At 31.6% G+C, this 13,668-nt stretch overlaps 2 protein-coding genes across 5 annotated transcripts in view; one reads left to right on the top strand and one right to left on the bottom strand.

Moving 5' to 3' along the window:
• The window catches only part of LOC124418445, a 29,739-nt gene that overhangs the window by 9,333 nt on the left and 6,738 nt on the right, over nucleotides 1-13,668 (bottom strand). Inside the window, exon 5 of one of the 4 annotated variants that reach the window (XM_046951267.1) lies at nucleotides 13,294-13,656. The exons of the other annotated variants lie outside the window; for them this stretch is intronic. Within the exon in view, the coding sequence (XP_046807223.1) occupies nucleotides 13,302-13,656 (355 nt within the window). The 3' untranslated portion in view covers nucleotides 13,294-13,301. Of the gene's footprint in view, nucleotides 1-13,293; nucleotides 13,657-13,668 lie in introns of those variants that run through there. 4 annotated transcript variants of the gene reach the window in all.
• LOC111688841 (kinesin-like protein KIF3A) lies at nucleotides 7,097-9,784 on the top strand. The gene has a single exon (XM_023451355.2). It carries the CDS (start codon nucleotides 7,441-7,443, stop codon nucleotides 9,475-9,477), a length of 2,037 nt encoding a protein of 678 aa, XP_023307123.2. The 5' UTR covers nucleotides 7,097-7,440; the 3' UTR covers nucleotides 9,478-9,784.

The following is a 13,668-nucleotide window of genomic DNA, read 5'->3' as shown; positions in this document are numbered from 1 at the left end:
TTAACTACAAAGACTACTATAAATACAAATTATTACAAGTAGTACTATATATAAATGCAGGAGTAAATTAGATATATTATACAATTTACATTCTTCTTCTCAACAAATAAAACAAATTAAATGCTTTATTTAAAAAAAATCAAAATTTTAACATACTGACTGGTGTATGGTCGGCAATGTCCGACTATAAATTCATACTTGTTTTTCATTATTTTTTTTTCTCTTTTAATAATGTTTACTTTCCATTTATTTCTTTTCTTCTTTTGCTTAAATAATTTACTTTAATCTATTACATTCCACATACATCCGTTTACCTTGGTTTCTTTAATCTGTTACAATTTTCACAACAACAAATCTTCAACTCTCATTAAACTCATTTCAATGTCATCTTTCTCTCTCTGAACTTTATTGACAGAATGCAACTTACGCGCTTTTTTAGTATTTTTTTCTCTATTCTACTTTAGTTTCTATTCGTGTCAGTACGGTTTAAACCAAAAATTGTGAAAATTTTAAATTATTCTTAAAAAAGTTAATTATTTGTGTTTAAAAACGTTTAGTATTATAAAAAAGGAAAAAGTAAAATGTTTACGAAATCTTTAAGCAAAGAAAAAAGTTGTCAAAGTTAAAGAAATAAAGCACAAAGTTTTTTTTATAAGTGAAGTGCAAAAAATCTTTTAAAGTTAAAATGAAATTATTAATAAAGCCAAATAGAAAAAGTGTATCAATATGTAATTTATTAGAATTAATGTTCTTCTTGCAAAAAGTGTTAAATTTCAGGTCAAGTTGTCAGCTTAGAGTATACAAGGTGAGCCTTTTACTTGTTCTTTCTTTTTATTAGCAAGATTGTCTACTGTACTTTCTTTTGTAAACTTAAACTATTGTTGCAATAAAAACCACTTGTTGAACTATTTGCTATTTGTATTTTATCGTTTTTTCTCCCAAATATGATTTACACGAGATTTAAAAACAATTATGTACTTAGATAAGTGTACCACCTTTAGGTTTGTAGTTAGCTAACACACTGGTTAAAATGCCCAGCAGTTCGACAAAGAGTCAATGCAAAAAGACAGTAATTTTCACTAATAGTTAACCGCCTGGATGATCGTAATTCTTATGTTTTGGGTCATTCGTCACGAATGTACCCCTTGTAACCGAGAAGGAAGACAGTCGTCACTTTAGTGTCCCCTTTGTAAGCGGAGGCAGTCGTCTCTTTACTGTGCTCAAGTAACCTAAAAGTTTTTTTTTTGTTGTACTTCCGAAAGTAAATATTTTACCCATCTTTTGGAGAAATGATTATTAGTTTCTACTAATATGCCACCATATGGTTGACTCATATTTATATCTGTCGGGTCAATCGTCACATTATTGTCCCATAGTATTCTAGAGAGTACACTTGAAATTTTTAAATTTTAGTTTCATTAATATCTTACCACCTGGCTGACTCCAATTCGTATGTTTCTGGTCTTTCGTCACAAATAAACTCTTTGTAAACGAGAATAAAGACCGTCGTCACTTTAGTGCCCTCTTTGTAAGCGAGAGCGGAGGCAATCGTCTATTTACTGTCTCTTTGTAGGGTGTAGAGTGACGATTGACTTCCTCGTAGGACAAGCCCATGTTAAAATAGTCGGTCACCTGGGTAGTCAGGTGGCTAGGGGCCACCACAAGTGGTAGGTTGATAAAAGCATGTAGAATATGTACCATCATACTAACTGCAGATTTGTTCATTTTGAAGAGAATTTTCGTATAGCTCTCATCAGGGTCATCCCATAGGATCCAAGAGGCCTTATGGAATTCTCTCACCCATATGTTTAGTTCAGCTTGTGTTGCGTCAAATGATTTTGCGATTGTCAGGTTAAGTGCCTCGAATTCCCTTCCCTTTAAAGCTATTACATTCGAACTTTCTTTGCCGACTTCTCCCGAGACCTCATATGATGTAAACCTTGCTTCTGGGAGAGTATTCAGTAAATTAGTAAAAAACGACAAAAAGTTATGTTTGTTAATCCTAAAAAGTACTGTGTTTACAAATTTCAGTTTTCTATGCCTTTATAGTATCTGTTCCAAGAAAACCTTTTACTACAATTAAATCCATCAAAAAATGAAACACATATTTTCAATAACAAATCAATTTATTTCAGTCAAAACATAAAAATAATGCAATATAACTAAAATCTAAAATTTAAATTTAGGAATAGAATTATTTGCAATTTTTCCCATACCTACTACATCCTGAATTTCAGAATATCGTCGTGAATTACGTGCATAAAACTTGCAATGTTCTTTAAACATTTGTTCAAGAAGGCATAATAAGTGATGTGTATGTAAAGTTTGTTCCCAGGTAACTGTTCCAGTATTGTTCGCTTCCTCGAGTTTAATAGTTAACTCAAACACTTTACAGTAAAGAGATATTAATAACAAATCATATTTCCAGAATTTTTTCACGAGCTTGCCTCCCGCAAGAAAGATTAATGTTTTTGGTTTTTTACTTTTATCAATATCGAATAGCTCATTCATGCAAGTTTCGGCTTGTTTAACGACATCCTGGAATTCGTTATGTAACTTACGAATATTTGCCATTTTTAAATGATGATTTTATTCAATGTGTTAAATAGAAAAAACTTTTATCTTTTAAAAATTTCTTAAGACGTCAATATGAGTGAATTCTTTTTAACCGACAAATAACGAAAACTTTTACGAAGTGAATTGAAATAAATAAGGGATTTTTAAATTCCCAACTTTTGTGTCAGGGAAATTTATTTTTTTAATTTAAAACGGGGAAATACATTTTGTACCAATTCGTGTAGTCTTGGCTTATTTTGCTGCATGGTTGTATTTCGTCACCTAAAATGCAAAAGGGCGTAACAACATTTTTAAAAATTTCACAGGAGAAACAAAAAACTAAAAAGTTCTATAGTTGACTTTTTTCGGATTTTTTTTGGACTTTTCGACTTTTTTCGACCTTTTGACTTTTTTCGACTTTTTCCGATTTATCGACTTTTTGACTATTTTCGACTTTTTTCCGACTATTTTTTTAATTTTTTCGAGTTTTTCCCGACTATTTTAGAGTTTTTGAATTTTTTTCCACTTTTTTAAAATTTTCGTCTATTTTTGACTTGTTTCTACAATAATCGAGTTTTCGACATTTTTCGACTTTTTTCGACTTATCAACCTTTTTCGGCTTATCGACTTTTTCGACTTTTATTAACAAAATCGACTTTTCGACTTTTTTACAGACGATAGTCGAGTAATCGACTTTTTTGGAACAAAATAGTCGACTTCGACTTTTAGACAAAAAGACGATTGTTCGATTATTCGAAAGTCGATTTATAGAATCCTAGTTAGAAGCCATAAAAGGAAACTTTGTGGTACTTTTTATACCCTAAACCACTTTAGTGGTCCATTATTTCGACTAGCCCCCATACAACCGTACCCCCCAAATAGGGCCTTTTGGCTTATAATTAATTTAAATGATCTTTATGTTAACAAAAGTTGACAAAACTTAGTTTTATAGAATTTTAAATGACACTACCGATTTTTGTAATGATCGGGCTTCATTTGACCCTATCCCCTATACAAACTCCCCTTCAGAAAATGACTTAAAGGTCAAAATTCACTTACAAACACTAATAACACTTTTAAATTCTACATAAATAATATTGAAGAAGACTTAACTCCCCCTACCAACATTTTTAAGGATAGGTCCATATTTTGCCCTACTCCCCTTAAAAAAAATATATATTTTTTTGCCAAAAAAAAAGTAAAAATATTCCGAAATAAAGTTAAAAAAACAAACCAAATACTTTATTTTTTTTAATTTAACATACATACTGACTGGTGTAGGGTATCATAAGGTCGGCTACGCCCGACTATACATTCATACTTGTTCATTTTTCTAAAGGTACTTTTTGAATTTTCGATACTATTGAATCTAGAAATATGAAATTAAGTATGTAGAGTCTGAATTAGGTGAGAACCCATAAAAGGAAACTTGTTGGTACTTTTTTGTTTTTCAAAGGGTACTTTTTTATTCTATAATATTGAACCTAGGAACATAAAATTAAGTATTAAAATAAGGATTAGAGGAGAAGAAATCAATAGGGATTTTTTGGTACTTTATCGTTCTGAAAAAGTTAATTTTTGAATTTTTTCTCCAATATTGAACCTAGAAACATGAAATTCGAAATTAGATGATATTTTCCGGTGAACTTTATGTTACTTTTTTTTGTTTTTAAAAAGTTCTTTTTGAATTTTTCCTATGGTTTCGTGTTTGCACAAATGCTTGCAAACCGTTTGATGAAAAAAACTAAAAATTTTGATTTTTACACAAACATATTGAATTTTTGTCAATCTGTTTGTATTGTTTACATTTATAAATATTTTTTTTACAAAATTAAAATTTTGAAGGGAAATTTACATCAGTATCTTTGCAAGTCCACAAAAACGTAACAAAATCGGTGATTGTACGAGCAGTGTTTGTGTAGTGTGTGTTAGAATGAAAAAAATATGTTTTTCAATCCGCTTGTTTAGTCTATTTGGCCCTTAACTTTCAATCGTGATTCAGAAATATATGTATGTACATAAAAAGACGAAAGTAATTTTTGTATTTATTTCATATTTTATTAAAATAATTTTAATATAATATTCATATTAAAACCCTTGTGCAATATTATATTTAAGATGATTTTCTAACACAACAAATTGATGCGGCGTTATAACTGATGTAACCATTCTGCCACGTTCAATACATTCCAAGTGACTTTTAAAAATGTATTGCAAAAATTGTTCAAAGTTTTGCAAATGTTCAAATTCATTTCTTGCAAATGTTCCAACATTTACCATTGCTAGTAATTTTATACGTAATTCCTTATGTTTTCGAAATGCTGACATCACAAACAATTCTAGTTCTTGATGATTTTTAACCAAATTTACACCGCTGACATTAATTAGAGTTTCCTTTTTAGTTTTAACGGCTTCAACAAATTCGTTCAGATTAGTATCGGTACGTTTAAGGATATCTTTAAATTTGGCGTCTAAAAGCCGTATTTCTGCCATAATATTCGTTTAATGTTTTTTTTTTTAAATTATGGTTTGCAATCCGTGATGAAATCGGTTTCTAGATAAAGAATGAAAAGTTTCTTTGTTCCAAAGTGTTTGATTTGTTTTATAAATGGGGAATCACAAGTTTCGTATAATTTGTGACATCAGCAATGTTATTGAGTTATTGAGTACTCAGTAGCAGGGTTCTATAGTTGAAGCGAAAGTCGACTTTTCGACTTTTTGCATTAAGATAAAAATCGACTTTTCGACTTTTTGCATTTTATGTACTTTTAGACTTTTCGACTTTTAGAATTTTATAAATAGAGGACTTTCCACATTTTTAGACTTTTTTCCACTTTTTGACTTTTTACGACTTTTTTGACTTTTTATTTATGAATGAAATTAACTTTTTACTTTCTTCTCATTCGTACAAAAACAAATCAATGCGATTAACACGTAGTTTCTAAAACAAGAGTTTCTATGTGTAGACATTAGGGAAACTTCAAAAGAGAATTAAGAATAAAATTTATCCTCATATGTTTCCTAGTGTGGACCAGGTCCAACTTTTGTCGCGTTGGCAGCTGATCAGTAGGGTTCTATAAATCGAGTTTCGAATAATTGAACAATCGACTTATTGTCGAAAAAAGTCGAAGTCGACTATTTTGTTCCAAAAAAGTCTATAGCTCGACTATCGTCTTTGAAAAAAGTCGAAAAGTCGACTTTGTAAATAAAAGTAAAAAAGTTTAAAAAAATCGTTAAGTCGAAATGTTTTAAAAGTCGAAAAGTCCGAAAGTTGAAAAAGTCGGAAAGTCGAAAAGTTGAAAAAGTCGGAAAGTCGAAAAGTTGAAAAAAGTCGAATAGTCGGAAAAGTTGAAAACAGTCGATAAGTCAAAAAGAGTCGAAAAGTCGAAAAAAAGACAAATAGTAGGAAATAATAGGAAAAAAGTCAAAAATAGTCGTAAATTTTAAAAAAGTGAAAAAAGTCTAAAATAGTCGGATGAGCTCGAAAAAAGTCGACTATTTATAAAATACTTAAAGTCGAAAAGTCTAAAAGTAGACTTTTAATTAAATGAAAAAAGTCGAAAAATCGACTTTTCATAAAATGCAAAAAGACGAAAAATCGACTTTAAACTAAATAACTAAAAAATCGACTTTTCGACTTTTTGCATTTTATGAAAAGTCGATTTTTCGACTTTTTTCATTTAATTAAAAATTGACTTTTAGACTTTTCGACTTTAAGTATTTTATAAATAGTCGACTTTTCGACTCTTTTCGACTTTTTACGACTTTTTTCGACTTTTTTCCACTTTTCGACTTTGTTCGATTTTTTTCGACTTATCGACCTTTATCGACTTTTTTCGACTTTCAGACTTCTTGACTTTTTTCGACTTTCAGACTTCTCGACTTTTATTAACAAAGTCGACTTTTCGACTTTTTTCACAGTCGATAGTCGAGTTATCGACTTTTTTGGAACAAAATAGTCGACTTAGACTTTTCGACTTTTTAAATTTTCTAAAAAAGTTGTAGAAACAAGTCAAAAATAGACAAAAATTTAAAAAAAGGGGAAAAAAGTCAAAAGCTCTAAAAATAGCCGGAAAGAAGTCGAAAATAGTCATAAAGTCGAAAAAATCAAAAAGTCGAAAAGTCTAAAAGTCGAAAAAAGTCTAAAAAAGTAGGAAAAAGTCTAAAAGTAGACTTTTAATTAAATGAAAAAAGTCGAAAAGTCAAATAATCAACTTTTTAAAAAATGCAAAAAGTCGAAAAGTCGACTTTTCGTTTCAACTATAGAACCCTACTAGTTTGTAACGTGTCTGCTGCGAAAAGTATACTATATACTGAGTATACTCAGCAACTTTCAACTTTTGATGAGTCGGCAGGTGATCAGGGTTGTATTACGTTTAATGTAGAATAAAAATATTCTAATATGAAATAAATTTCACCAACAATGAAGGAAAATTATTAAAAATTTAAATGAAAACTTAAAATTATGTTTTTATAAACAGTAAAAATTTAAAAATCATTAAAAGAAAAATCATATTGAAGCGTGGTGTGTAAATTGCAGCTTATAAAGCGCGAGAATTTTGAAAAGCGTAAAAAGCGTTGCCGCATACAACGCGTGTTGTAAACTTTCACCTACATCAAATATTTACTACCATATAGTACAACTATGGCGTTTAATTTGTTTTGTTGTTGTTATTATAACCATGTATAGAAAAGAAGAAAAAGAAGACTTGACAATAAAAAACATCATAAAAGGAAAATGCGAGAAAATAGAATGCGTCAGCTGTTAGCAACAACAAAAAAATCAATAATTATTTTGGAAAATTATCTAAGCAACCAAATTTTTGCATTCCACACAAAGAAAATTATTAATTAAAAGAACTTAAAATAATTCAATTGAAAAAAATGACCAACGAGCAAGCAACCCAAGAACAGGAAGCAGAAGTGGAAAATGTGCGTGTCGTAGTGAGAGCAAGGCCCATGGATAAAAATGAGCTGCAGGCAGGGGCCTTGTCGGTCATTAAAATTGACAAACTGAAGAGAGCCATTACGGTGGTAAAGCCCAATGCCACCACTAATGAGCCGCCCAAAAATTATTATTTCGATAATGTTTTCGATGGCGAAAGCAGTCAATTGGATCTGTATGTCGATACGGCCCGGCCCATTGTGGAGAAGGTTTTAGAAGGTTACAATGGTACCATATTGGCTTATGGCCAAACGGGTACAGGTAAAACCTATACCATGTCCGGTAATCCTAAGTCACCACAAACTAAGGGCATAATACCCAATGCCTTTGCACATATTTTTGGTCACATTGCCAAGGCCAAGGAGAATCAAAAGTTTTTGGTCAGAGTAAGTTACATGGAAATCTATAATGAAGAGGTCAGAGATCTGTTGGGTAAAGATGTCACCAAAAGTTTGGAAGTAAAAGAAAGACCAGATATTGGAGTGTTTGTCAAGGATTTAAGTGGTTATGTGGTGCACAATGCCGATGATTTGGAGAATATAATGAAATTGGGCAATAAGAATCGTGTGGTGGGAGCTACCAAAATGAATTCGGAATCTTCTAGGTCACATGCAATATTTTCCATAACGGTGGAACGCAGTGAATTGGCTGAAGGTGGGCAGCAACATGTGCGTATGGGTAAATTGCAATTGGTAGATTTGGCCGGTTCAGAAAGGCAAAGTAAAACCCAGGCCACTGGTCAGCGTTTAAAGGAAGCCACAAAGATTAATCTTTCGCTATCAGTATTGGGTAATGTCATTAGTGCTTTAGTCGATGGCAAAAGTTCACACATACCCTATAGAAATTCTAAACTAACACGTCTTTTGCAAGATTCTTTGGGTGGAAATTCGAAGACTGTCATGTGTGCAACCATCTCACCGGCCGATACCAATTATATGGAAACCATTTCCACTTTACGTTACGCCAGTCGCACTAAAAACATTCAAAATCGTATGCATATTAATGAAGAACCCAAAGATGCTTTACTTCGACACTTTCAAGAGGAAATTGAACGTTTGCGTAAACAATTGGAGGAAGGCTATGAAGAGGAACCACAAATCGAGGAGGAAGAGGAAGTCGATGAGGAAGAGGATGATGATGAAATTGAAATGGAAGTATTGGCCGAGGCACAAAATCAATTAACCGAAAAAGCTTTGGAAAAACAAAAACAACGTGAGCTTAAATTGGCCAAAAAAGAGGCTTTGGAAAAACGTAAACACGAACATCAGCTAGAGATATCAAAAACCAAAACTGAACAAGAACAACTAAGAAATAAGCTTATGTCTCTGGAAGGAAAGATTCTGGTGGGAGGAGAAAATCTTCTAGAAAAAGCCCAATGCCAGGAGAAACTATTGGAACAGTCTCTGCGTGAGCTGGAAGAGCGTGAAAAGGCTGAACAAACTTTAAGAGAGACATTACAGCAGAAGGAAACGGAACGCATAGATATAGAAGAACGTTATTCCTCCTTACAAGAGGCCAATACGGGAATTACCAAAAAGATACATCGTGTTATGCAAATGTTAATGGGTGTTAAATCCGAGCTAGCCGATCAGCAGCAAGAACATCAACGTGAAAAAGAGGCCATTTATGAAAACATACGTTCTTTATCACGTGAATTGGCTTTATGTGAATTGGTCTTAAACTCTTACATACCCAAAGAATATCAATCAATGATCAACCAATATACCCATTGGAATGAGGATATAGGTGAATGGCAATTAAAATGTGTAGCCTACACCGGTAACAATATGCGCAAACATATAACTGATTCTAAAGCTTCAGCCAAAGACACCAACGATTTTATTGATCTCTCTCATGTTTATCTCAGTTACAATTCGGATTCGGTTACCCAACCCGTTAGGGCTAAATCATCAATTGCTACTGCTCGTCCTCGCACCTCGGGTGTACCCCGACCGACTACCGCCCGACGATATTGAGGTGATATTTTTTATCCTCCCCAAGAGAGAATGGGAACATACTTTATCGATACAACTCAATTGTCGTCGGGTTTCTTCGCATCACTTTTACGTACTCAATGCTGGTTTATTTTAGCATTATTTTTAACTTATTATTGCTTTCATTTATTATCAAATCCGTAAGACAATTTCAGGCGAATATTCATTATATATATTTTTATTATTTAATTAAGTTTAATATATAAGTAATTTTCCATCAGCTTTTTTACTTTTCTTTAATATATTAATATAAGTGCAATATTTTTAATTTTAATTATGTTTTATTTTCAACATAAGCGCAATTATTAATAATTATGTATGTATGTGCTTCATTAGTATCATTTACATATTATTAATATAATAAAAATTTTAACATTTATATAAAATGAGCAGAAACAAAAGAACTGTATAACGTTTTAAATCGATGATTTCATAAATTAAAGGGAAAATTGGGATTAATACCTGAACGGAGAACAAATAGAATGGATCCGATTTTAAAACTATATACACTATAATGAACTCATAATAGGACTTAAAACTAGACTATAATCTGGGCTATAAACTAGACTACAGTGCTTACTTTACACTAGAATATAATCTAGAATAGAATGGAATTACTTATAATATTTATTTTAAATCGGACAGAGTCTTAACTACAGACAATATTTTATATGATATATAAGTGTAGTCTGGACTATAGATTGGACTATAGACCGGATCATAGAGTAGACTATCGACTAGACTATACTATAGACTAGACTAGGCTGTAGAATAGATTAGACTATAGACTGGACTATAGACTATACTATACTATAAACTAGACTACACTTTAGACTAGATTATAGATTAAACTATAGAGTAGATTACAGATTAAACATTAGACTAGATTATAGACTAGACTATAGTCTAGATTATACTTTAAAGACTGTACTGTAGACTAGGCTAGGTTATAGATTAGACTATAGATTAAGCTATAGACTAGCTTATAGACTGGACTATAGATTGGACTATATACTAGACTATAGACTAAAATATACATTAGGTTATAGACTATAGACTATAATATAGACTAGAGACTAGATTTAGACTAGACTAGAGACCCGATTATAGGCCAGACTATATACTAGATTATAGACTATAGACTACACTATGGACTAGACTATAGAATAGACTGTAGAATAGACTTGACTATAGACTACACTATTAACTAGACTAGACTATAGACTAAACTAGACTAGACTATAGACTAAACTAGACTATAGACTAGACTAGACTATAAACTAAACTAGACTATAGACAAGACTGTAGACTAGACTATATACTAGATTATAGACTAGACTATAGACTATACTAGGCTATACACTAGACTTTAGACTAGACTGTAGACTAGACTATAGACAAGACTATAGACTAGACTGTACACTAGACTATAGACTAGACTGTAGATTAGACTGTAGACTAGATTATAGACGAGACTATAGACTAGACAATAGACTAGACTGTAAACTAGACTAGCTTATAGACTGGACTATAGACTAAAATATACACTAGGTTATAGACTATAGACTATAATATAGACTAGAGACTAGATAATAGACTAGACTTTTTTTTTTGATATGGGGTGCGGAATCTTCATAGATATGAATAACTGTTAATTATCCATTATGTGAGATTCAACTATGTTTTGCGTCACCTACTCACTAAACCGCCTTCCCATCGTCAACCGCATAGACTAGACTATAGATTAGACTATAGACTAGACTATAGACTAGACTATAGACTAGACTATAGACTAGACTATAGACTAGACTATAGACTAGACTATAGACTAGACTATAGACTAGACTATAGACTAGACTATAGACTAGACTATAGACTAGACTATAAACTAGACTATAAACTAGACTATAAACTAGACTATAGACTAGACTATAGACTAGACTATAGACTAGACTATAGACTAGACTATAGACTAGACTATAGACTAGACTATAGACTAGACTATAGACTAGACTATAGACTAGACTATAGACTAGACTATAGACTAGACTATAGACTAGACTATAGACTAGACTATAGACTAGACTATAGACTAGACTATAGACTAGACTATAGACTAGACTATAGACTAGACTATAGACTAGACTATAGACTAGACTATAGACTAGACTATAGACTAGACTATAGACTAGACTATAGACTAGACTATAGACTAGACTATAGACTAGACTATAGACTAGACTATAGACTAGACTAGACTATAGACTAGACTATAGACTAGACTATAGACTAGACTATAGACTAGACTATAGACTAGACTATAGACTAGACTATAGACTAGACTATAGACTAGACTATAGACTAGACTATAGACTAGACTATAGACTAGACTATAGACTAGACTATAGACTAGACTATAGACTAGACTATAGACTAGACTATAGACTAGACTATAGACTAGACTATAGACTAGACTATAGACTAGACTATAGACTAGACTATAGACTAGACTATAGACTAGACTATAGACTAGACTATAGACTAGACTATAGACTAGACTATAGACTAGACTATAGACTAGACTATAGACTAGACTATAGACTAGACTATAGACTAGACTATAGACTAGACTATAGACTAGACTATAGACTAGACTATAGACTAGACTATAGACTAGACTATAGACTAGACTATAGACTAGACTATAGACTAGACTATAGACTAGACTATAGACTAGACTATAGACTAGACTATAGACTAGACTATAGACTAGACTATAGACTAGACTATAGACTAGACTATAGACTAGACTATAGACTAGACTATAGACTAGACTATAGACTAGACTATAGGCTAGACTATAGACTTGACTATAGACTAGACTATAGACTAGACTATAGACTAGACTATAGACTAGACTATAGACTAGACTATAGACTAGACTATAGACTAGACTATAGACTAGACTATAGACTAGACTATATAGACTAGACTATAGACTAGACTATAGACTAGACTATAGACTAGACTATAGACTAGACTATAGACTAGACTATAGACTAGACTATAGACTAGACTATAGACTAGACTATAGACTAGACTATAGACTAGACTATAGACTAGACTATAGACTAGACTATAGACTAGACTATAGACTAGACTATAGACTAGACTATAGACTAGACTATAGACTAGACTATAGACTAGACTATAGACTAGACTATAGACTAGACTATAGACTAGACTATAGACTAGACTATAGACTAGACTATAGATTAGACTATAGACTAGACTATAGACTAGACTATAGACTAGACTATAGACTAGACTATAGACTAGACTATAGACTAGACTATAGACTAGACTATAGACTAGACTATAGACTAGACTATAGACTAGACTATAGACTAGACTATAGAATAGACTATAGACTAGACTACAGAATAGACTATAGAATAGACTATAGACTAGACTATAGAATAGACTATAGACTAGACTATAGAATAGACTATAGACTAGAATATAGACTAGAATATTGACTAGACTGTAGACTAGAATAGAATATACTGTAGACTAGACTGTAGACTAGACTAGGATATATACTAGACTGTACACTAGACTTTAGACTAGACTATAAACTAAAATATAGACTACACTGTAGACTATAAACTAAAATATAGACTAGACTATAGACTGTACTATAATGGAATTTCTTACTTGGACCTAGCTTTAAAATAGTAATGATTTTATTCCGAAGAGCCAATATATTTTTAAGTAAAAATCAATAAAAAAAGAGCATTCACATTTTATTTTTGTTGTTTTATTTCATCTTTCACTAATTGCAACATTTTTATTTGAAGATTTAAAAAGGAATCAATACTTAAATTAGCCCTATCAATTTGCAGAGCTAAACTCATCATAAAAAGATGAGCCGGAGAATTATTGTTAGAAATAGCAGGTTTCGTTTCTATTTTTTCATCTTCACGCTGAAAACTATTCTCTAACGGCTCCATTATTGAGGAATTATCATGATTTTCGTTAGGGGTTTCTTCAATACCATCAATATATTCATATTTAATAGAATTTTCCTCAGTTTCCGTTAAAAATTCATGAGTATTAAGATTAAGGTTATTAGAATCGTCAGAAGAATTATTTAAGGAACTAAATATAAAT

This window comes from Lucilia cuprina, chromosome 5 (genome assembly GCF_022045245.1).
Source record: "Lucilia cuprina isolate Lc7/37 chromosome 5, ASM2204524v1, whole genome shotgun sequence".
NCBI lineage: Eukaryota > Metazoa > Arthropoda > Insecta > Diptera > Calliphoridae > Lucilia > Lucilia cuprina.
Note: the sequence above shows the minus strand (reverse complement) of the source record. Positions and strands in the feature narration are given on the sequence as shown.